Raw genomic sequence first — 25,455 nt, forward strand, 5'->3', positions numbered from 1 at the left:
TAAGATAAAAATAAGCATCCTGTTTCTGCCATAACAACATCCTGTGTAGTTAGGTAAACAGAGACGACAACAACTCAGAGACACCAAGGAAGCTGCAATCATGTCTGCTGTGATACGTGCCAGCTTATTCAATCTTTCTCCTTCAGTACAGCATAATAGTAAATCAATATTCAAGTAAGTTTGTATCACCTGTACAAATACAGAGCAATATTTATGATCAAAAAGACAAAGCAATGAAGGATAATCTAAGCATGACAACTCCCTTCCTACCCCTGCCACTAGTACCTCAAAACTTTAAAAAGAAAAGCAAGAGCAGAGTCAATTGAGTGTTTCATAATGATTCTTCAAGATCACATCTACCAAGAACTCTGGAACCCAGGAAATCAAATCATTATTCTTGATCTTGTGTTGTTGTTTTTGCTTTTTAATCTGTAAGATTTGCTGCAAACCTAACATTTTTCACCTATTTCTAAAAGCCCTTCAAAGACCTTGTAGTAAGAAACCAGAAGATACGAGGAAGATTCCAGTGTCTTCTACAAAGACCTCACATCAGCTAGAAAAAAAATATGTTGCAATGGCTTTAGTCTAAGTCCAACAGATTGTCTCCACTTACTTGTCAATATCTGCCCCTATTTCAAATACTGGTCACATGAAGACTTGCAATTCTTGCATGCACTAATACAGGGAAAACTGACTTTCAGTCTGAGTGCTGAACAAAACTTTTCATATAGCTTGCTCTTTTTTGAATATAGAACTAATAATAAAAATAATAAATACTGGGAGCTTCAGAACTGAGTCAGAGCACAGACAAAGACATTAGACTTACATGTGATTGGATCTCCTTCCCCTGTTTGTTTTCTTTCCTATAACAGGAGTCCCAAAGTGTTCAGGATTTGTCAGTGGAAGCTGATCTAATGTCTGTTGAAATGGAAAAAAAACACATTGATACACACTAAAAAGAAATGGCATAACTTATTGTGCAAAACCTAACTTTATACAACCCTTTTAAAGTAATTTTTGTCAATACAGAGACTGCTTCATTACTAAAGTACTTCTAAAAGCAGTGACGTTTCTGCTTTTTTTTCTTCAAACTTTCATCCTACACACACACACAATGAAAGTCGTGCCTTTGGACCATTCAAAGACACAATGAATTATCACGTATTCCTCTGAGCTGGGATACTCCATCTCTACAGGATGAACTTTCTGAACTATCATCAGACTTAACACCTAATCATCTAGTTAGAAATGATCCTCTGTAAAATGAAACAGCAAGATAACCCAGTAGCAGTAAACATGACTAATAATGTTTTACTAGTAAATCATAGTTTTATATGAGAAGAAAAAGTCTAAAACAATTTTGAAGCAAGTGCAATATTAGATATTAGAAACAAAACAATATATATAGAGAGAAATAGCATTCTCCAATCAGCAAAACTACAAGAACGTCAACAGAAGGACCTCACAGACCTCCAGTATCTTCTTCAAGACTGCTGTTACCTGTTTAGAAGAATCATTCCAAATTTGAAGGCTGCTGGTACAGACTTTTTTCAGTACAATAAGCACCTCTTTTAATTCTTTGAAAGGCGGCATAAAGTCCTCCAAAATAAACACGTTCCTCTCAGTTACGCTTCTGAGTTTTATGTGAATTTTTAAATGTGAAACATCAACTAGAATCTCAAACCTCTTCTGCACCAGACAGAACTGAACTCAATAGATATAATAAAATTGGCTTTTTAAATCTTGAAGTGAATTACTTGTGAGCACGGTAGACACCCTAACAGATCCCATAAACAACGTGAAATCAGAGATGAAGTTAAAGCAGTATCACAACAAGATAATTGCAGGACATTGGTCTAATTGCACAAGAAGCTAGAGCTGCAATTTTCCCTGCTAAGTAGCTTTACAATCATGAGGTAATTATTAGAAACACACAACATGCCCTTCATTGAGAGTTGGTGACAATGAATTGCTTATCAGCAACTTTTATCAAGACATCAAAAACTATGGTAAGAATGATCATAAAATTAAAGTAACAGGAGTCACCTGAATGTAAGGTTTCTTCCAAACTGACAAAATAATCTGAACTGGCTCTTGTTCTGCCAGCTGGGTTGCAGAGCTATTTATCTATATACACACACTAAAGTTTTCAACCCACTTACTATAAAGTAAAACTCCTGAATCCACATTAGTGTTTTTGGAACTGAAGCAGCCTGATTTTCAGACATGCTGATCATTAATAACAAGTAATTAATTGGAGAGACAACACAATCTCTAAAATTCTGGTATTTATATCTGAATCCAGATTCAGGCTTCCACTCAGGCCCTCTTCAGATTTGCCTAATCTTGATTCACTATTCTAGAAGTTATCTGAACCTTTACGAGAAGGTTCCAAAATCCGTAAGATCCGTAAGAACTTAAATATACCTAAACAACTGCATTTATTATGTACCATTTGTGATTTTTTGCACTGAATACCTACAGATTTTTATATTTGTAAAGCAAAGTAGTTATGTGATTGCTGCCTTCTATGTGATCCCCAATCCATGGACCATTAATAATATAAAAGTGATAGCTGTGAAACATTGATTTTCTTAAACTTACAGAGTTTGGTGAAATTCAACCATATTACTTGGTTTAAAAAAAAAAAAAAAGCCATACCCTGTGGGCTATATTTTACATAATCACCGTTTTTAGTAGCATGGATATACACAACATATTGAAAACTGATTTACTAAAAATATACCACTTTAATTTCTTCCAAATTAAAAGTTGTATTAAAATTCTTTAATTACCTCACTTTCAGCAAAATGTCGCTCTCCTTTTAAGCACAGCGAAGAACGCCTAAGAGTCTTCTCGTCACCATCATCAAATACTGTCACCAGGTAAGAAGCGAGGCAGGGGGAAAGAAAAGATTTTAACTTTTATTTATTTATTTATTTTTAAATCAGGAAGTAATTGATTACTTCAAGTGTCAGAAAGAATGAGATAAGATCTTCCTGTAGCCAGGTCTTACAAAGCTGTACCTGGATACTACTGCATATCCAGTAAAGCATTTGCAGACTGGCCAAATATTTAAGCTGCTGGCTCACTGTAGTTACTCCACACTTCAAATGGAATCTTAACTAATCAGTAGTCAAGCACATACAATTTACAGACCAGCACACAAAAATAAAAATCAATACGAGCTAGAAATGAAAAACAATTCTTAGCATTTTAATTTTTACAGAACGCTATTTCAAAACCAGAATTCCTACAATCCACTCCTGGAAGCTACACTTACTGCTGAGAAACACAGATTGACATCTAGAGAAAAAAATTACAGTTCAATGTTATTTGAAAGTTCAGCATTTCTCCCTGCTGACCTCATTCAGCTAACCTGTAAAACAGCAGCAGTAACAGCCTAAGGAGAATGACAACAAACTGTGGTCAAAGAACAATCATCAAAATCAGGTGTTGTAAGAAAACTGTGGAGCTCATGGCTTCTTGGCTCCATGCTACTTCTGCTGTCACCAGGCTTTATTATCTCTAGCAATTGAGCAAGGTCAACTGGAAACAAGTTTGTAAAACAGTTGGCTTCAGCTACATACTTCATCCATTTAAATCCAGAAACACATCGCACACATTCAAGGTGGTATCTTTAGAAGCTGATAAACTGGTCATATAAAAAGTAAACTTTGATCAAGTTTACTACAGGTACTTATTGGATGAAAACTTGGTGACAAGTTTTAACTCAAGTAATGCTTGCACTGTTCTGCAAGACAAGAACTGACCTCCTCTCCGGACCCCAACAGTGATGACAATTATAGTCTTGTCCCCACGCTGCAGTGACCTTGAAGACTTTTGGGGGCAGGGAAACAACCCCAAGATTAGATTAAAAGATTAAATTAAATGTTAAAAGTTTCAGCAAGTTCTTAACATGTCTCCTTCACCTTCATTCAAACTTTCTCTTCTGTCAACAGTGTCTGAATCAGGCTCAGCAGTAATCTCATTAAAATTCAATCATGTGGTAGAAAACTAAAAATACATAAACACTTTGACAAACAAGAGCCAAAATAACAGCGTGCAGAGAATGGCTGTCAACCAGCAAACGACGCCTGGCAAGATCTGAACTTAGTTTTCAGCCACGTCTGACTATCAAATAGTGGGTGCCATACTCTAGCTTTAACATCTACTAAATACATATATATATAAATAATATACACACATGCAAACTCCCAACTTTTATTTATTTGGTATAAAAGAAACTCTTACCTAGTTCTGAGATTTTTTTTATCCTTATATAATGCAGTACTATCGATGAACAAAGAAAAACTACCCCTTGTGACTACCATTCTTTGTTTTATACTACCGTAATTATTGAGTAGAGTCTAGTGTTAAAAATCACAATTATAGATGCACATCTGACACTTCAATGTTTGTTGAAAAAGTATTAAAGGGCAAGAACTGCACAACAGAATACACAGATTTTTGAGCTGCATCTCAAATGGTCAACATATAATTGAGTCCTCCCTTCATTAAGTGAAGCAGAAGGCAACAGGTTCCTAATTCAGTTTGTGTTAATTAATGTAACTGAGTCTCCTTACATAATGAGAGCTTTAAAAAGTCTATCCTCTTCAAGGGATAAACTGACTACAACGAGGGTAAACCTATTCAGAACTAGGTAGGTAGCCAGGTTATGTATCCTGTGTGGTAATCCGCTTGCGGCCTCTTCCCTGCCAGAGGGATCCTTAATCTTTTTCCATAACACAAATACATTCAACCAAAAAGCTTCGTGTGCCTGAAAGACTTGTGCAGCCGGTACAGCACCTATGGCTTTAATGCATGTGATGTTCAAATCTAATGGGGGGCATTCTGAAAGCAGTCTACTGAGCAGACATACAAATGAGTACTGCGTTGTAAAACACCAAACCCAAAACTGCATTGCTGCTTTTTTTTTTCTTTGATGAAAAAAGTGCAAAAGGAGGCGAGACTACTTCACTTCTGCACATGTACAGTTCCACGTTTTTAGTAAAGCAATCATACTACTTTTTCCCTCACAGTAAACAACGAATTTAAGTATTAAGAGTATCACAAACTTTCTAAAGACACGTTTGAATACTGGAATAGTATCCAGATTACCATACCTTGTGCTTCTTGACAAATTTTTACAGGACAGGCAAATAAACCATGCACACTGTGTACACAGATAACTTTGCCTATGCTAAAGGCTATACTGATTGCTTGTTGTTTTTCTGTTTGTTTTAAATTAATTCCCATCTTCCTTTTGTAAGAAAGAAGTAGCATGAAAAAAATTAAAACTGAACTCATATACAATTTCTATTTAGACAACCTAAATAATTTAGTGTTAAGAGTCTTCAAGCAGACACAAAATGGTTATCCTAAATTTCACACACTGCTGCAGTGACACAAATGGTAATATATTAACAACTTCAGGAATGCTCCTGCTTCAGATCTATCTGTCCTTCCACAAAGTTTTGTGTAGTTTGTTTGTTTTAATCAAAACAAAGTAACTTTATTCATAAAATCATTAATGACACAATTTGATACTTCTCAACAAGTGCTGCAATTACATTAGGTAAATCTGCTGGCTAGGAAGCATGCTAATCCTGAAATTTGGTAAATGCCAACTAGCCCTTGAAGCAGGGCTTTCACTCAGATCTGCAACGTCATCGTGGTCTGCAAGATAATTTCAAACCCATTTCAGTCACCCTCCTGACAAAGATTATTCTAATCATCCACTGCTAAAGTCAATTCCCGCTTAAAGTGCATTACACAGTCAGCAGCTGTGATGCTTTTACTGATTCTGCAAGGTCAACATGCTTTTGTCTACTTTTATCTATAAAATAAGGTTTTTAGTCTCAATTCTTACATCTCTCCTTCCTTTTTCTCAAGCGCAGGATTATTGGCAGTCATCTACTTTGATTTACAAAAAAAAAACGTGACACCAACTTTCAGAATTTAATCTGCACTGGCTCCTATCTTTTTCTTCTTGCTGAGCCATTAACCTCGTGCTTTCTCAGAAGTGTGAGCATGGACATACAACAGAGATCTAATACCAGCTATACCATTTTGTTCTTTACAGGTAGATCATATGTGAGAGTTTTATACTAATTACCAGAACTACCTGTGATGTCAGTTTGTGTCTTTATACCCCATGTTTCAACACACCCTAGCCTGGTCTCTCCTTTACTTACATAGTCTACTTCTCCAACAGGAAAACAAATATTTTCTGCAGCATTTACCTGGAAGATTACAACTAAACTCACAGCTCTATTCCTTTCTAAAAGGACTAAGGCTAGGGAAAGTTAGTCTTTCCCTAGCTGTTCAACAGCACTTTAGCAGTAACAACCCTTAGTATCTTGGTGCAAGTAAATCTTGCTAAGGTTTCAAAACCTGGTCCTCATCTTCCCAAGCTCTGGACATCTATCAAGGAGACAAACACACAACTTCAAGAAACAAGACATTTCCTACAATAGCTTTAAAATTACCAGTGCACAGATGGAATATATGTTATCATTCCTCCACTGACCAGTTCTCCCTAACATTTATCTACTTGTACATATCATCAAAGGGTAAACCCATTTTTCTATATTCTAATAGATTCCAGGTTTGCTTGTGGGCATGTGGATACATCATCCAAAGCCTGAAATATCATATTCTAGAATAGGCAAAATGAATAGGAAGACTTATAGAAGAAAAAAAAAAAAAAAAAAACAAGCTGTATCTCTGGTTTCACAGGAGCAGTTGTCAGGGCAAAGCCTAGAAGTAGGGAAAAGTATGTATTGCAATGTGAATTGTGCAGATGTGTATGACAACATACTTTGCTTCAGAATATTTAATAAGAGCATATTAAATACCCAAGCAGTACCCAATTATACAGCAGCTCACTAAGTCTACGTTTTACATCCTAATTTCACCTTGTGGTGAAGTTTCTTACAAAAACCCAAAGAATTTATTTTTTTAATGCAGACTTTGAATGTTTACATAAGGATCTCCAAAAACATCTCTCACCTTGTTTAAGACGTGTCCAAGAAAAATACAGGTTACTGGCTTAATTTAAGTCACGAGTTTTATTCGAATACATAACTATTTCTCTTACCTACAGTGTACCAACTTGCATCTGTTAATTTGTTGATCACTGCTTCCTGGTAAGTTCCATCTGGATTTTTCACTTCCACAACAGTTCCCACCTAAAATGCAAAAGCCACTTAGCACCAGACAGATTCTAAAACAGTCAATGAAATTTACACTTCGGTATTCAGCAGAGTTAATTTCTACAGACTTTGTTACATATACCACACCTTTTCAGTTTAATTTGAATCTGTTTGTACTCCTTATAACTTCTTTCTTCCATTCCACTAAAATAAGCCAACTAACTGAGCTGATTATTTCCTGCCAGCAGGTGGGGAACAAGAACCAATCTGAGTGATGTCATTCTCTTGTATAAGAGCTTGCCCATCAAATCCTCCAGCTGAGCTTTCCAAAGCAACAGTAACTAAAAATCAGAGCCAGCCAAACTTCTTAGCTTTAAGGCCAAAAAGAACAAAGAGGCTTGCATCAGCCAGTATGCTGTATTCCCTTTAACTACAGGGGAAAAAGTTAACATGAAAAAGAAGCATATACCAACTTCAGCTTTGCAGCATTACCTTTTAAGCTTCACAAAGGTATCTGGCCTAGGTAATAAAATGAACTTTCCTCTTTCACCTTATACTACACATACACGTTTATTTCAAATGCTGAAGAATGCTTTTCAAAGCGTTCACAAAATGTAGAACAAATTTATTACCTTTAAGGGACCCTTTATGTGGTCATCCTGCACTTCCACTGTTGAAGAATCATGTCGAAAAGTTACCTAAAAAAAATATAAATCAACTGACAATCACTTGATACAATTGAGCAGCATAAGCACATGCAATGTCAATAGTCCTTCTCTTACTCTCATCATGCAATTAGTCACCACAATCATTCCAGTTGCTGAAACTTTCATTCATACATTTTAGAAATAATGGGAAACAACTTCTTAGTTACTGAAGTTGTTTTTACCTTTTACAACAGACCTATTACCACTAAAGGAACTGACAGACAATACTAACAACGTTTAACAGCTCAAAACAGTATTTGCACATCTGTTAATGATTTGAATTGTACTGTTCTAGTACCACAGCAAAAAAAGGATGAAGTTTCAGAAGTTATGAGCACGAATAACTGCACAGAAACATTTACATTTCAATGCTCTGAAATCAAACAGTTTTAGCACCTGTATCTAAATCCATATCGTGGTTCATTTCTTTGCTACTGCTGCTGGTTGAAGTGCATTTTTTTCACTTACTGCTGGAAGACCGGTATGAAAACATACAGGGCACTGCTGTCAACTGAACAAAATGAACAACCCAAAGAGAATGTTCCAGTTTTTCAGTTAACGTCAGCCTAGCCAAGAAGATGCTAGTAACTGGAGGTAAATGTCCAGAGTGCTAAATTTTTAGTCTTCCAAAACTTCAGTAAAGGCTGTAAGCATTTGAGGCATTTTCACATGTCATTGGCTGTGTCTTTAACACAGCACACACCATCCTCAGGAAAATATGGGTTGGAAATTTAAATTTATGATTAAGTTACCTGTAGCATCCGATACGGATACTGATCATTCATTTCACTCTGAACTAACTTGAACACACACTAAGTCACAGGATCAATTGCACCTGAAGTTTGTTGTTTGTTTGTTTTTTCCCCTCCACTCTGGTTTTAAAATTCAGAGAAACCCTGAGAAAACTCTGGCATTACATATATATACACCTTTTATTAACACTCACAAGTGATGTTCTAAAGCTCACCAGAGCACACTCGTTTGTTTTAAGTGTATGATGCTTTATTTAGTACTCACAATAGCTAACAGTAATACTATATTAAGTTGAAGAACTTGGTTCACAAGGGTGCCCAAAGTTATGTTCTCGCTAAAGTTGAGGTTTCCTGTGCAGAACACAGTGATGGTGAGATCTGCTTCAGAACAGATTCTGTTTTCCAACACCATTTCTCTTACTTTGACTCCTTCAAGAGTTAAGTTTAGGAGTTTTGTAAGCCTTGACAGTAACAAATGGTTGAGAATAACACCTAAAGCCAGGACTGAGGAAATCCTACCTTGGCTGGCTGATTAGAAAATAAACACACTGGAATGCTTTCTACCCTCAAGGTGTTACTTTGCAAAGTAGTTATCTTGTCCATCTCCTGCTAAAACCACAGCAATACCTACTGAAAGTATGTTCTTTTTAGAGCTGCATCATCCCACCTACGGATGGTAAATACTTCCTGTCTGACAGACACAAGTCATACTTCGTAAACTGAAAGCCACACAGAAGATTCTGGACAAGGATTAATAGAGCAAGGGCCAACCTTCTGAACTTCAGCCTGATGGGGATTTATTTAGAAATCAAAAGTTCAAAGTTTAGATGTAAAATAATCTGACACCTGTGATCACTCAGACGAAACAAACAGTGTATCAATTCTGATTTAGAGGTAACTGATTTAATTAACTTTCTGTAATTAATGTATTTCACAGCATAAAGAAACTCTATCCAAAACCATGAGTCAGCCACAGTGTACTACAAAAGAAAGGAGAACACATGACTTTACTATTGTGTATTCCTGAACATTTTCTCTTTTTAAAAGGTTCATTGGCAATCTGCCTCTTTCAGGAGATTTTGATACCAACAGTTTTCAGTTCCTGAGACCTCCAAACATATTTTTAAAAATTAAAAAAAAATTTACTGGGTATTAGCAGAAATCAGATCTGACCAGCAGATCATCAAGCTGTTTAGATTCAGTTGGAATTTCCTTTTTCTTCACCATCCTTAAATGGAGGTCCTGGTAAGGCTCTACAGAGCAGATGCTCTGCTACTTTCTATTTCATGAAGACAGACACTGAAAACAGTTTCTTCTGAAACTTCTGTGCAGGGTGCCCAAATACAACTGGTGGGTGTAGATGATGGTGCTAATTGTGTTTTAGAGTACACTGTCAAAATAAACTGGTTTAAATAACTAAGAGAAGCTATAACTGATCCTATGAAGAGGGAGTAGCCTACCAGTAACACCAAAAGTTGTGCTCTTTAGTCAAATTTGTAGCGTCCTCAAAACTTTTCACGAGTCCAGGCAACTCTGTTTTACTCCTTTACATGGCAATGCGTGTAATGAAGATACATTGTATAACATAAAATTCTTTACCAGGTAAGTGTGAAGTATGGCATTGAAGTGTTAAACACAGGGCACTTGAGTTGCATTGAATAAAGTTACTAAATTATGTCACTGATGGAAAAGTCATTATGAGGGCATCCCTGAAAATACTGCAAGAAGCAGTACTTGACAGATGAAGAAAGCAGATAAAAGGTGAAGTAATTAAATGTATTTTACTTCCCTGAAGATGACAGAGCTTGATACTGAAAAAAAAAAAAAAAAAAAAACAAACGTTGCCACCCTTCTTTCTCAGAGCAACTATTTTTGAAGCTTAAATGAAAGGGTCAAACTAAAATTTCTCTTATGAAGTAAGCTGAATTTTTGGCAACTAAGAGGAAGCTCCTAATATAAAGGAGACTAAGGCATATGATGTGTGGGGGCCAGGAAAAAGTCTGTTAAACAAGTGGAAAATAAATGTAGCAGGTAAACTATCAAAATTAAAATGTACAGTTGACAATAAGAATTCTGCTTAGACCTAATATCGGAGAAAGCTTGCACCCTCCAGAAAGAGGAAAAATTAAGGGGTCACTGTTAAGTTTAGGGATGATGCACTAGTGGTGGAAGACAATCAGAATAAGAAGATATTGATACTGTACTCAGACAAAACAACAAAAAAACACACACCAAAACACAAACCATGACACCACAACACACATTACTCTACAAAGGAGTAACTGTACGTGTGCTTAATTGCCCTAAGTTATGCAGTAACAGATAGTGAAGACTCCCTCTCTCTCTCTCTTCTACCTCCTGCAAGACTTTAGACACAGTTTCCACAAGCAATTCGGACTGAAAATTCAGTTACTCTGCAAGATCTTGCTGCAAGACATTGCAGTCACCAAGCTGCAAGTAAATCCATACAAAAATATTTCTCAATGGACACCACTACAGTGCAAGTGGCCATCTAAGGTGGGCTAAAAGTCCTCTTAAAGAGCTGGTAGTAGTTAGGACTTCACTGATCTGGTCACAACACTACTCCTGTACTTAAATACTGACACTTCACACCTAAATACCAGTACTTAATAGCTTAAATTCAATGGTGCTGTAAAACATAAACCAGCTCATGCTGGTAATAGCTATGACTAATGAAATGAGAAGACCACTCATTTGCTCTAAAGGCTTTTTAAAGGCGTCAGATTTAAGACTGGCACCTTCCCATTACAGTCAACATTAATCATCACATCAGTGACAATATCCTTCCCATCAGGGCTTTTGGAGATAGTGTGCCCTTATACATAGTATAGGCAAAATTGGCCATAGCATGAGGGCAGGTTCAAGCCCTGCACGACAATTTATAATAGAGACTCTTCTATACCATGTTACCTCCACTCACAGGGCACACATTTTCACTTCTTTTTACAGAAGATAAGAAAAATACTCTGCCAGTATAAGTCTGTTCAGAGCAACAATATAATTTCTTTTTTATAAGTACTTTTGATCCTTGCCTTGATATATCTCTGTATAAGGTTAAGAGGTGGAACAGAAAAATAGTACCTGCTCCCAAATTAGAAGCTTTTAGGGCAACGCTATCCAAACTGAAATCTAGGGCCTCTTTACAGTGTGGACTTACTGCGAAATAAAAACAAGCTAAAACATTTTTAATATTCCTAAATAAACGAACTACAAACAATCAGACAAACAACTTTAAAGTCCCAATGGGTGTTAAAACATCTCTTACATTCCCTCCCCACAATTTTTATTCTACTGCATGTGGCTTATATTGATTCAGTCAGTCATTAACTAGAAACTGTAAAGATTAGGTAAGATTCCCTGCTTACTATTCCATAGGACTTATTATGCCAAGTCTTTGTTGAAAGACAGCAGGACTTCATCTTATTCCTGAAGCATTATCTAGTTGCCGCTGCAAAACTGCAGTGACCTGAGCTCCTGAAGTAAAAGAAACCATATTAAACGTACTTTTGAGAAGCTTTATCTATTTCCCAAAGACATTGTTCCATACATAAACCTACATTTGTCGTTTTACAGCAACTACTTTAAAGTCAGCCTATGGCACTGAAGGCCACAGATCCTGATGGCAAACAGATGACAGAGCAGTGAAGGAAACATAACGTATCTAATTGCATGGGGAAAGGTGTGGGGGAATCCCTCCCAACCCCACAAAAATACACTTATTGTTATTGTAGAGGCTGCGCTGACAGTCCAAGAAAAGGACTAGTTGGAAAATACATTACTTCTTTCCCCAAAATTATTTGCAGGAAAACCACATACCTTGACTTTGACAAGTCTTTTTGCTGTCTTGATCTTGGCTTCACAGAAGGCTCCTCGATACTTAGCACTCACATCAGTGCCCACTGTGAGATAGGGAGGCTCATCAATGGCCTGGAACAGAAAGGAAAACAACTGTTTTTTAATTGCTGGCCACTGGCAATACAGCTATCATCGTCACGCTAGCTTTTGTGGACAGTGTTACAAAACAGCTCCATAAAACTTCACCTGACAGCATATGTGTATCCCAGCAGTAGAAACACAGAGTGCAGCACTAAACTCATGCAACGGTTACCATAAATATCATAATCTGACACCACGGCTGTCTGCAACAAGTCACCGCATAAACCTCCAACCTCTGCAGCACCAGCAGTGCAGCAGCCAGCCAGCCCTGCTGGGCTGGTGAAGGCCAACCAAGCATTTCCACCTTCTCCTGCAATTGCCTCAAGATTTCAGGCATCTCTTGAAGACACTGGCGCTTGTTTTATTTCTCTCATATGCTAATGAAAAATGAACCTGATGTAAGTAGAGCATTTCTGGAGAGACTTTTTTTTTTTTTTATTAAAACTCTTGCATAAAGTAAATTATATGGATGGATGCTTGCCAGGAGCATGTCCTGAGGGACAGAGTACAGCAGGAGAATGATGATAGAATAAATGCACAACAACAGTGAAGGGCCCAGACAAAGCAATAGGTTCTGCAACGAGCAACAGTAGGAACAGGTAACATCCAAATAGGGAAACAGGAGGAGAAAAATAAATGTTCCAGGGACAGGGGTAGAACAAGAGTCTGATTAGCATGAGTAGGCTCAGGAAGGCTCTGTTCCTTCAGAGGAGGTCCCTTTCCTCTCACCCAACCTCTCGTAGCATCATCTGGGGGAGGAGGTAGCAGAACCACCTCTCTGAATCACTTTGTAGAAGCTGGGTCAGAAGACAGGGTAGATGAGCAACAGCAATGAGCTACATGTCCAAGAGCTGCAGGCCTCCATGCAGCCCCAAATGAGAACAGTGAAGAGAGATCTAGGCCCTTGCTTAAGCCCACAGGGTATCTCTGCACCCCTAAAGACTTGGGACAGCTTACAAGAGACAACTCTGGCACATCCAGGCTCTCCACAGGAAGAATATGGAGATACCACAGTCCTCTACAGCTCCCCGCACTGCTGTTGAGGCTGTGCATGTTCCTAGGTGTTTGCACCCAACAGCAGGTAGCTCCCCCTGGCTGTTTCCAGCTCTGATAGGACACAAGCACAGGCAGGCAAGTAGGCACCTGGATGCTTCAATGTAGGGCTCAAGATCTGTAACTTTTGCAAAACTTGAAATTGAGTGACATGAGCTGCTACAATGTTAACTCCATACTAATAACATTTTATCTTGGCTCTTCATTCAAGTCTAACACTCATTTTCAGGTAATAAAATATATTGCGGAATACTACAAGATTGTCACCAATATACCCCGTCAAGATCAGAAACATGAATGCTCTAATGAATCCCAGCCCCCCTTCTCCCTCTCTGCATGCATGCTTGACTGCACTAGAGCAGTATATCCATGAACACATATCCATTTCTATTACAGATTTAGTAACAATAAAATTCAACTGAGATTAAGTAGGTAGCTGTTAACAATGCTGAGATTCAGAAATTCATTTCCTTCTTGCTTCTGTAACAGTGAAAACGTAGTACTTGCCTTCAAGGCAGGCTGAAATGCTTTACTTACTCCACTTGGAAGGATGCTGAGACAGGGACTCAGATGGTGATAAACTAGATTTTGCTTAGTGCTCTCAGTAGATCAATTGACTGTTTCACACAACATAAATCTGAACAGTGGCAAACAGTCAGATTCTCCTGCAAAGTTAGTAAAGCTCTAAGAGGGGAGCATCCTCCTGATCTCCCCATTCCTTAGTGAGGAAACTCTTCAACACTACGATGCCGATAATCTTTCATGTCAGTTATCTTCTAAACTTCATAGAAAGATTTTAAGACAGACAGCTCCAAGCACGCTTGTAGCTAGAAATCTCCTACAAACACAGACTGCTAGAGCTACTTGTGTCAGTACCAGTCTATGCCCCCCAATACAGCCCAACAAATGATCTCAAGGATGATCTCGAGAACTGAATCATAATGTTAGGTTTAGCTTATGGAAAATAAAAAATGCCTTTTCTTCACTAACACTGAATCTTAATTAAAAAAAATAAAAAGAGAAGTGAGACATTTTGAAGCTCCAGTCCTTTGACTGTTTGTAAGTCTATGGATAAGAAACAGGCAACTCGCAATTATCAACAAACTTCAAAATAGGATTTCAATTTCTTTTTTATGAAGAGATTAATCAATACAACTAGCGATTAATTCATCATTATTCTGCCTTACTTTTAAAAGCTTCTTCCAAAAAGAACAGTCATGTGAAGAACAAACATCTGCAGGAATTGATCTCTGTTGCTCCCCCAGAAGTTAATTCTGATCCTTGGTTTAAGTCTCCCGAAGCTACTTTCACAATGGTTAACTCCTTTCACTGGCATTAGTTAATATTTAGCACTGTAAATAGAGTAATTGTGAGGAATGCCAAGCATATGGACCATTTGCTTAACCACTGTAGGTACGTTTACTAGAAATACAGTATCGGAGTGGCTTTGACATGAATATTTATACCAGTGAAATACACTTATTAACCACTATGAATCACTTAGACATTTTAAAGTATCCAATTGCCATCGGATATCTTTAATGGATGCTCCTAGGAACGTGTTCTGTGATTTTAGCATTCCACTGGAAGCTGTACTAAATGATTTTTCCCCTAAATCACCTAAGTGGGCTTTTCAGAAGATTTCCCTCATTCTGGTTGAGGGTACCAGCTGAAAATGGGAAACTGAAACAAGCGGCACGCTGTGATGCATGACAGGGAACGCCAACTCGACACGCAGCCAGCGACGGGCACAGCCTGGCAGCCGTTCCACCTCACCCGTGCTGCCACTTGGCCATCCTCGAGGCGAGCCACCTCTTCTCACGCCGGCAGCCTCCTACCAGGGGCACCCTGAGACCACCGCGGCCACCTCCATCAGGGGATGGCGCAGAGGCCGCCCCGAGAGGCGAGGCTCGGCCCCAGCAGCATCCCGGGCATCCCGGAGCCGCCGAGGGGCCGGCAGGAGGTGGCTTGCAGAGCGGCGCCGAGAGGAGGGGCCGGCGCCAAGAAGCTGCCAGAAGTTTCTGGCGGCCCGCGGCGGGTGGCCGGGGGCTCGCCGCCGCGCTCGGCCCGGCCCCGTGAGGCGGCCCCGGGGGTGAGCGGATACCCAGCCTCCTGCAGAGCAATTCCCGATACAATTCTGGCTGTCAGCCGTTCAAGTGCCGGCTCCGTGCTTTTACCTACCCCTCAAGGCTGTTCCAGGGCTGGGTTGGACGTTTCGGTGTTTTCCGTCTACGTGGGATGAAATCATCCCCACACCTCCTTCAGCCGTGCTGTGACTGCACTGCAATTCCTCCGTGAGGTCTGGCAGGCCATGCAGCAGCCGATAAAGCTGCTTTACATTGTCCTCTAAGTGCTTCTAATACACCGTGTGCGAATGCATTATTTCTATCACCTAATCTGTATTCCTCTGCACTGCACACAGGATGTTCCAAGCAAACCACATGAAAACAAGATTAAGCATTCAATCTAGAAACACAGCCGACACGCTCGGGAGGAAAGCCTGCAGGACTGCTTGCAGATTAATATGCCAAGAGAAAGCTGGGCCTCTACCTTCCCCCTTTGTCTCTCTGACAGGGAAAGTTTGCAAAAAGCCAGGATTGCATCTTGGGTTAAACACTCAAAAGGCAGGGTCTAGCCACTTCACCGAGCTCCCACATCAGGAAACGAATGAAACATTTTCAAGGAAGTAAAAAACCACAAACTACTAAAAAGTAATGACTGGTTTTAGCTTTCAAATGGAAATCTAACATGTTTGTTTTTGATGACCAAGGTTTACAGAAAGCCTGTTGAAGATTCTAGGCCTTCTCCCCTGCCAGGAACCCAAATTGATTCTTTAGTTTAAAAAAACACTATTTTTTCCTCCTTGTTCATATTAAGCAAGAGAAACAGTGGAAATACTTTTTTCTACGAAGTTCCCTCTGATGGTGTACCTGCCCTAATTGCGGAGGGCAGCACCCTGTTAGCCAGCATCACACGCCACTGTTCCAACTCCCGTCAGCCACAGCCCCCCCAAGCAGCATTACCAACCAAGCAGTAATACCCCGCTACTTCAGAGCGAAATCCAGCCAGATCCCTAAAGCTTCTCCTGAATGGCCAGAGCTTCACGTGGCTGCTGACAAACCCCTGTTCCATCCTGCAGAATTAGCAGCACCCTCGAGCCAGTCCAACAAGGGGTCAGAAAGTCTGGGGACAACGAAGGCTTGAAAAATCTCAGATTTCAGAAGAGCAGCATTTGGGGGGAAACAAGGGTAAATCCAGCATCACACAGACAATTTTTGAAGATACATTTTAATGGAAAAAGGGAAAAAAAACCACAAACCATTAAAACACTTTCTCCCCACATACTAAGGTACTTCACTAAAGATTATTGCTATTATTTGCTTAAATATTTTCAAACTGCCTTAAGTTCCACCCCGTAGCAGAAACCTGCCCACACACTGCAGAATCAGGCTCTTAAATAACCAAAATCCTGGAATGTGAGCAAAAAGTTGCATTCTTAATTACAAACTCAACCTGTTGTGGTTGGGAGGACAGTCAACTTCATCACAGCAGCCACTCAGGAAAAACCTATTACTGTGCCACATTTAACGTACTCAATTTGGCAGATAACCTAAGTTGATTTCAAATACATTCCTCCTCTCCTCAGAGCAACACATTTCTGAAAAATTCTAAAAAGCTTTCCATAAAAACCTGTTACTGAGGCACGTAACTGCTCAGCGAGGAATGCAACATCTAAAAAAAAAAAAAAAAAAAAAGACTGAAGCCAAGGAGACTAAAAAAAAAAAAGCACTGCAACAGGAAGCAGGATTAATTTTTCTGGAAACTTGCAAGCTACAGCACAGAATGAACGGCAATGCTGTTCTTTTACATGGAAAGGCTATTACCTGAAAGCACAAGGGGAAGACAGGGTTTTAGGCAAATCTGCTTCTGGCTGACGGATTTCAGCTTCATTTGTTTTGTTGTTTTGTTGTTGCTGTACAGCTCTAAGACCAAACTAGGAATTACGAGGTTTATGAAGAAAACTACTCAATGCTATCAATGTCGTGGTGGCAAATCAAAATTAGGATAGGAACATCAAGATCAATCTGAACACTTCTCAATTCAAAGGAGAGGAGCAGAGAGGCTTTTTGTAGCGAAACCTGTTTCAATTGAAAATCTACAGGAAGTTTCAAATAACACCTCACCAGTCTCATAAGCAGACATCACACAACTGTGGCAGACAGTTTTTTTCATATTTTTATTTACTAAAGTGGAAGTTAACGGAAGCTAGTGGCCAGATGTCTAGAAGTTATAAACCAACTTCTGATAGCTTTAGTTTTCTTTCCAAGTGCAAAGGGGAGATTTCCTTTATTTCTAAGTATCCAGTTACATTAGTTCCACACCTAACTTAGTCACAGTTCTCAAAGACTTGAAAAGACACAAAAGCTGATTTTCTTCTCCAAATCAAAATGAGCTATGCAGAAAAGACTTACAAATACTAAGATCATGAAGGGCCGAGAGACCCAAACCAAGAGGTTCAGTCCAGTAACAGGCAATATTCCCTTTTAATATATCTGTCTTAAATGCAAAATGAGTATTCTGTATTAATTTGTGTAAAGTTAGATTTCTATGGAACTAGTAACCCTATTACTTTTTTTAAACTCTGCTAAATTGGTATAGAATTGTACAAATAACTCAACACAGAAAATGAAAAATATTTCAAAGAAAAGGATTCAAAAATCATTCTATCCTAATTATACCCAAAGAGCAACTACATTCTCCATCCAGAAATTTAATGAGTAGTGTCATTTCCAAACACAAACTTTAAATTATCATTTTATTCTAAACAGCAATTCCATAAAGATGACTATGCCTAAAAAAAAAAAAAAAGTAAGAATTGAATTCTGATTCTGTTTCCAACTTGCCCACAGACTTCCTCCACATCCATGCAACCCAGCAGGTACATACCAGCTTTCCAGTCTGCAAAATGTGGCTCATGCATATCTTACCCAAAGGGGAGTAGGGATTTGATGTTTATACAGTACTTTGAGACATTAGAATGGAAATCTGTATTCATTTTTTCCCCATCAGTATAGCATATCACTCTATAAGAATGTTTTATTTAATCAAATACTCCAGATCCAATTGTACTCTCCAAAACTAATCCCACTTCTTTTAAATTCCTCATGTAGGTCTCTTCTCTTGCTCTGCATTGCCAAAAGACCACATGAAGGAAAGACATTTTGAGTGTGTGCTCCCACTGTTTATCCTGCTGAATCTAAAATCTTTTTTCAAGTCAATCATCGCCATAGCTACCAGATTGCAATTCTCTGTAAGGTTTAACTAAATATTCAAACTACTTAGCATTAGAGTGCAGTACTGCAAATGGTGCAACTTCACTAATTTTGGTCTGACATGCTTTTTTACAACTTCTGTATGTCCAAGTGAAGTCTGAGTGTTGTTTCTGCATATGTAAAGATGAAAAAAGTAATAACCAACTTCTAAAAGGAAGTTCTCAAAAGAAGACTTCTCTTTTAGTCACTGATACTTCAATGACTGATACTTCAATGACTGTTCTGATTTCATGTGTTTTAGCACAAGAATCAAAAGGTATTAAATATGATGAATTTCAGGAAATATATATATATATATATTACATGTTATTAGATGGTAAAATAATTTAGTAATAACGTAGCCCTTGATGTATGTTTTACATTTGAATATAAGTAAGTCAATCGCTTTCTTGACAAACACTCTTTTTTCCAACTAAGAGTTAAAAGCTTCAGATAATGCTTAGGAGAATTATTTACATTATTAGATCTGGGTAACTTGCCTCAGTTTTAAAAGCGTGCCACAAATCTGTCTAGAAATGCTGCTTAAAGTGCGGAAAACTTGGGATGTTTCAAAGGACTGAAAAGAAGAGAAGCTAATGATATGCTTGTGTTCCAAATCGACTGGAACAAAGACTTGATAGTTTAATCAAACAAACTAGTCCAGGTTGTTCCCAAGCAACATAATGAAGCGACTAATATAGAACTACGTGGAGCCTGAAAAAATCAACAGTCAATAAAATCAATTAAAAACACACCATTTCTAAAACAATTTGATAATTCTTTGGCAATATTTCTAGTTCCAATCAAAGACAATTTAATTATTGTTTTCTTTTTAATAAGTTAGTTCTTCAAAATTCAGTGCAACAGTATACAAAACAGTGAAATCTGTAAGGGTGGAAGGAATAGTTTGTATTCTACAGCAAACCTATCTGAGATAACAAAAATGCTGTCATTTTGGTTGAGAGAAAAGATGGCAATGCTTTCCGATAAAATAATAATGAATCTGATGGCAGGAACAGGAATGGCAAACAGAAATTAAAATCAGATCCTTATCTAAGAATGTTGCTTCCTCCCCAACACCCCACTGAAACTGTACTATATTAAGTGTCTGTTTATTATCATTTACTTCTGAAATATTTTGTTGCCCAAAACTTTGCACAAATGCATACCAAGTTGAAAAACAGAGCCTTAAAAAAAAAAAAAAAAAAAAAAAAAGGCCATAAACCATGGCTGCCTTTTCTTCAAACACAAAACAAAATGTCTTGCCTTGGTTTATTTCCATGCTTAGAACAATTCTTCCTAAACTAATCATTGGCAAGGAGGGGGGCTGGGGAGAGGATAAGGGGATTTATTTTTATTCGTAGATTAGAACAGAAAGGCAAAGTTGAAGGAATGACATGTACTAATTCAAATTTCTAGAACATTGATCCAAGTCAAGGCACTAACTACAGCTGTGGTTTCCTTAGATTTGCAATGTTTAAAGATATTTTGATAAAATTATGTTCTGAAATCCTATGCATTTATTTTAAGATGCTATTCTATACTGACATGAAACGCAGCTTGTACAGATCATGACTGTAGCTGATCTGCAAAGCAGTATAAAGCATTTTTTCTTAATATCACACTAAAAAGTAAAACTGTCACAGAATTACACATTACTTAGGTGAAAATTCACATGTAGCATTTCAATTTTGGTGTTGCCATTCTTGCTAACTAGGAGGATGTCAAACAAGTATCAGAAGTAGTGTCAAAGCTACATGCAACTGTCAACCAACGCGAAACTAAAAATATAAATAGGAAACAAAGTGAAGATATGGCACATCTTTCCTACTGATTAATCAATCAGTCCTAAAGACTATCTGGTAAGTTACAGATCCACACATGGAAGCTATGCACAAATGCAAACCTGTGATCAACAGAAAACGTGTCTGTAGCAGATAGCCACTTTATACCACCATGCTTTCGGTAGGTTCTGGTGTGCAGTTGGCTAATACCATACAGCAACACAAGAAATTATAGGGGGGGATGTTCATGTTCCCTCAACTGCCGCCTTGTCAGCTGATGTCAGACTGCCAGCCAGGGACAGGACATTCAGGAACAAAACGAGTTGAAAAAATACCTACAGTGAGACTACAATAACTTAATCTAACCAATTTATTGGAGACTAAATTCAGACAGATGAGATCCTTGGTAACAAGAAACAAACTTAATTACACATAAAAGGTTATCAAGGCCATTCCTCTTGGCAGGATAATTTTAACTGTATTATTCATAACAGATGTCTGTCAAATCTATTCTTAAACTCAGGAGTGAATATTCCATACTCTCTGTAGGCTGTATATTCCACTGCTTATTATTTCCGTAATATCAGCTACATTTTCTCTGCCACCCTTATTTTTTTTTCTTATCAATACTGCATATGGAGGCCAGCATGCTTCTGCTTTCTTTGCAGCTTTCATATTTAAAGATACACCTCCTTAGAGTAATCTGATCTCTAAAAGGAAAAAAGTTCTTGTGTACATTTTAATTAGGAGCTGCATTTTTTAGGCACCCAGTATTTCTGCTTTCCTCTGAAGCCCGTTTAAATTAGCTCCCATCTTACCTCAAGTCCTGTGCTCAGAACCAGGTGCAGTGTTCCAGGTATGGCCTAACTGAAAGCAAGAGAAGCTAGCAGGCTATATTGCACAGTTTGCAAATGGTATTTTTACTTTCCAGCATGACATTTGCCTTTTTGGCAAGGCTGTGGTATTGCCTCACATTCCATTTATTTTTGGCTATTGTCTTCCCCAGAACTGCCCCCGAGGGGAGGAGGAAAGAGGATGCAGCACGTTCCATTTTCAATAGCAGCGAACTGTTAATGTGGCACATATAGTGCCATGCAACTCCAGCAAGTGTGCTGACTTGATGGCTCCCCAGCCGAGCCTGTTGGCTGTCTTCAACCCCAGACACTAAGACCTTAGGCTAAAAGGTGACTAGTGCAAAGGTCTGGACTCTATACCCCCAGGACCTTGGCTTGCTCAATGCAGCACACAGTTTGTTCCTGCACTGGATTTGGAGTGCAGCAAACCCTGGGTGCAGCCACCTTGAAGGAAATGGGATGCCCAAAGGAGTCGTGAGTGCTTGCAGATGGGTCTTGTGCTAAGCACCTGAAAGGTGCTCGCCTGCTTCATGCAGTCCTGTACCTGACCAGTCGTCTTTCTGCCCACGTTCACTGTAACAGAGGAGGCTTCTGCAGAGCCCTGCCTCTTACTTCGAAGCATCAAACACCCACGTGTTATCCAGCTACAGTCCTTCGCCAAATTCAGCCTGTAGTGCCTGGCCACTCTTTCATGGCACAGGAGAGAAGTGACACTGGAAGGTTCTTTAATCTTGCAGTCTGGAGCATTATGAAATCCCATGGCTGCAGGATGAACAGGGCTTTTAGGTTTAAAAGAGGAAGTTAATAATTTGTGTAGCTAGGTACTTGAAGAGATCGTAAGGGATGAAATAAAGACTTAAAGCCTTGAAGACACAGAATAAAGTCTTACTAAATATATGCTGAAAGAATGCAAAAGTGAAGCTCAAATTAGTAGTTCAGACTAAACCTAATCTGGCTATAGTTATTGACAGTCAAATTCTGACTCATCAAAAAACTCCTGTAATTAAGACATTGTGATAAAGGCAGCTACAGAACGGGAAGGGCTTCTGAAGTGTTCTCTGTGCTTTTAAAGATTGTGTAATTTACACTACGTACGAAATAGCCAATCAAAGAGATCAGGAAAAACCATTCTATCCTTTTCTAGCAAAAGAAATACCAGCTTTACCACTTCTGATACGTGCTGATGTGTATCAAAACTCATCCTTCCTCCCCCGGGCACTTGTGTGATGTCTCAGACAGACAGGAAGCATGCACATGGTTTCATCCGTTTAGAGCTCAACTTACTTATCACAATACTAATTTTAAAAATACACTATACACAACTCTGCTGAGCAGCAATCTGTTCGCTTCTTCAGTTTTAAAAGCTGAGCTGTTGCAGTCAGTCCCCACTTCCTCTCAACAAATTAACTAGGCCAAAGCTGGCTGCCTTGTCCTCGCATTCATTGCTCTGAAATCCTGCAATCTTGTGGCTATTACAGCTGTGGTTTCTTAGCCTCGAAGGCATCCCATTATAATGGATTAGAATTTCATAATGCATTCTCCTTAATACTTACCCAAAAAAGTGGTAACATAGCTTGTACTTAATACAGTTACTTATTAGATTTCTGAAATGGCAATATTCATAATGCTTTATCTGTTAAAAGCACAGACTAGGCCCTTTAGTTAAACACGGGAGAGAAGAGAAATGGGGGCTATTACAGAAAAAGGAATCTGATTTTAAGTGAATAATGACTAACATACACAGTTGCTGCTGTATTTGCAACCCGAAGTACACAACTACCTGTATAAGAAGCGAAACATGATTTACTCTCCTGTAGAACTGTATGAGCAAAAGCAAGTAAAGCATCACAACAGTCCTGAATGTCACAGAACTGATAGGAATTTTCTAAAAACTTACAGGGTTTTGTGCCAGTTCTGTCCTTATAAAGGATGTGGCTTCTTCATGCTAGAAATCGAATGCAACAGAACTGTTCTGAAAGCAAGCTATGTTCATTCTCTTGCTTGTTCCTGCTAAATGGACCATCATCAGGATGCAGTTGTGGTCATTACACGAAGTCAGAAAACCAGCTTCATAAAACCAATTCAGTCCTTTATTCCTAAAGTCACAAAGGCAAGGATAAATTTTAAGATCTCCGTCTACCTGAGGAGGAATGGGGAAAAAAAAGTAACCACCAAAACCAAAATGTTTTTAAGCATTCAAAGTTGATGACAGGCACTACCTACTGCCAAGAGTCGTTCTTGTAGTAGTTCATACAAAACTTGAAGAGTACAAAATGACCACCAACCCAAAAGATACGATAGTGACTTGTTGCCATTACTTTTGCTAAGCTACAGTTTTCTACCACTCTACTGAGTTGAATCATTGCACACCAGATTTTTTTCCCCCCTAGAAAAATTAAATGTCTTTTTCTTCATTCACCTAGTGGCTTCAGACATGTACCACATGACTTGATTTTTTTTATTTTAAATAACTAGATAATCAAGCCACCAAACTCTTCCTCAGATAATTCCACTAAACTAGTTTTCATTCCTCTGTGCAAGTCAGAGACTTGGGCATCTACAAACAGCTTTCAGTCCAACATCTCCACTGAACTCCTGAAGTGGCTTTAAACTGTCTGAAAGCACTTCAGTACTGGAGTACATGCAAGGTCAAACGCAAGTTTGTATTCAAAGTCTAATCTACTTGGATGGCACTCAAAAAAACAGTTTATGTTAAGTTTTACATCCATTGCACACTATTTGCAAACAAAGCAGGTATTAGCTTTTCCAGTGAAACATTTTTTCAGATGAAAAATATCGATCCAACTGGACAGTCTGTGGGAACAGACTGAGTGCTGATTCTTTTATATGTATATATGCGTGTGTATATATATATAAAATATGGAACTAGCAAGTACCATTATCACCATATTATAAAACCAAACAAAATATTTTTTAATAATCTGTTTTTGTAAAATAAGAAGTCCAAAATAAACTGAGAACTGATTTCAAAATGATTTTTTTTTTAATTAGAATTTCCCACAAAATAGGAACTTGACTAAATTCAGCTTACAGACAGGATCAGTCGTGCTAAAAATAACATCTGGGGGTATGAAATTTAATGATTGGACTACAGAGCACTACCAAGACGATGACCAGCGTTGAGACAATCTTTAAGACATTTAAGAAGCAGAGACTTACAAAAGACCAAGAAAACTCTCCAGAACCATACCACTGGACAAGCATCTAAACAAGTCACCGCCTTGCACAGGGAAGAATAAAGCTTACTTGCACTGAGCTTTAACAGCCACGGCAGCCACCAAAGCGTGCTGGATCCAGAAAGCCTCGGTTTCAGCTTACCTCCATAATGACAAAGAGATCAAAATTGGAGAAAATATATTCCTTTGGTTGTCTCCTGGGTTCTGCAGGGATCTACCCCAGGGAGCCCACGAGCACTGTATGACCCAGCATATGCATTCCCAGACATGCTACGGTCACAGGAACACACTTCCTCTCTCTCCTTCAGAGAGGTAGCCCATGCCTGACACTGATATTAAAAAAAAGAAAACAACTGAAGAAAGATTAAGTATCACTACAAATAATCCAATCCATCACAGTTCCTGCACCCAGTTTTTTCCAGAGAGTTCAGACTTGGTGGAGGTATATTTAGTTAAGTCCCCATTTCAGACTATGTAACACCAAAAGCGGCACAAAGACATCTTAACTACAGGAAAAAGTTACTCTCTCCACCAGCTTAATTTTTGCTTCCTTTTCTCCCCCCAAACAGTTGGTTTGCACCTAAGACAAAGTATAAGGCCAACCAGACACATGCTGTGGTACCTGAAGATGCACGTGAGGACACACGGACCAGTCTCTGCTTGGCTTTCCACTGAGCAGCTC

The 25,455-nt window shown here is 38.6% G+C and overlaps 1 protein-coding gene across 2 annotated transcripts in view; it reads right to left on the reverse strand.

Moving 5' to 3' along the window:
- ARID4B (AT-rich interaction domain 4B) overlaps positions 1 to 25,455 on the reverse strand; it is an 87,079-nt gene that overhangs the window by 45,829 nt on the left and 15,795 nt on the right. For both annotated transcript variants that reach the window (XM_084514099.1, XM_084514098.1), the window contains exons 3-7: positions 12,454 to 12,564; positions 7,790 to 7,855; positions 7,103 to 7,193; positions 2,796 to 2,875; positions 827 to 918 (exon numbers count right to left, since the gene is read on the reverse strand). In XM_084514099.1, coding sequence (XP_084370225.1) covers positions 827 to 918; positions 2,796 to 2,875; positions 7,103 to 7,193; positions 7,790 to 7,855; positions 12,454 to 12,564 — 440 coding nt within the window. The remainder of the gene's footprint in view (positions 1 to 826; positions 919 to 2,795; positions 2,876 to 7,102; positions 7,194 to 7,789; positions 7,856 to 12,453; positions 12,565 to 25,455) is intronic.

The sequence above is a fragment of the Aythya ferina genome (assembly GCF_964211825.1).
Source record: "Aythya ferina genome assembly, chromosome: 3".
Lineage (NCBI taxonomy): Eukaryota > Metazoa > Chordata > Aves > Anseriformes > Anatidae > Aythya > Aythya ferina.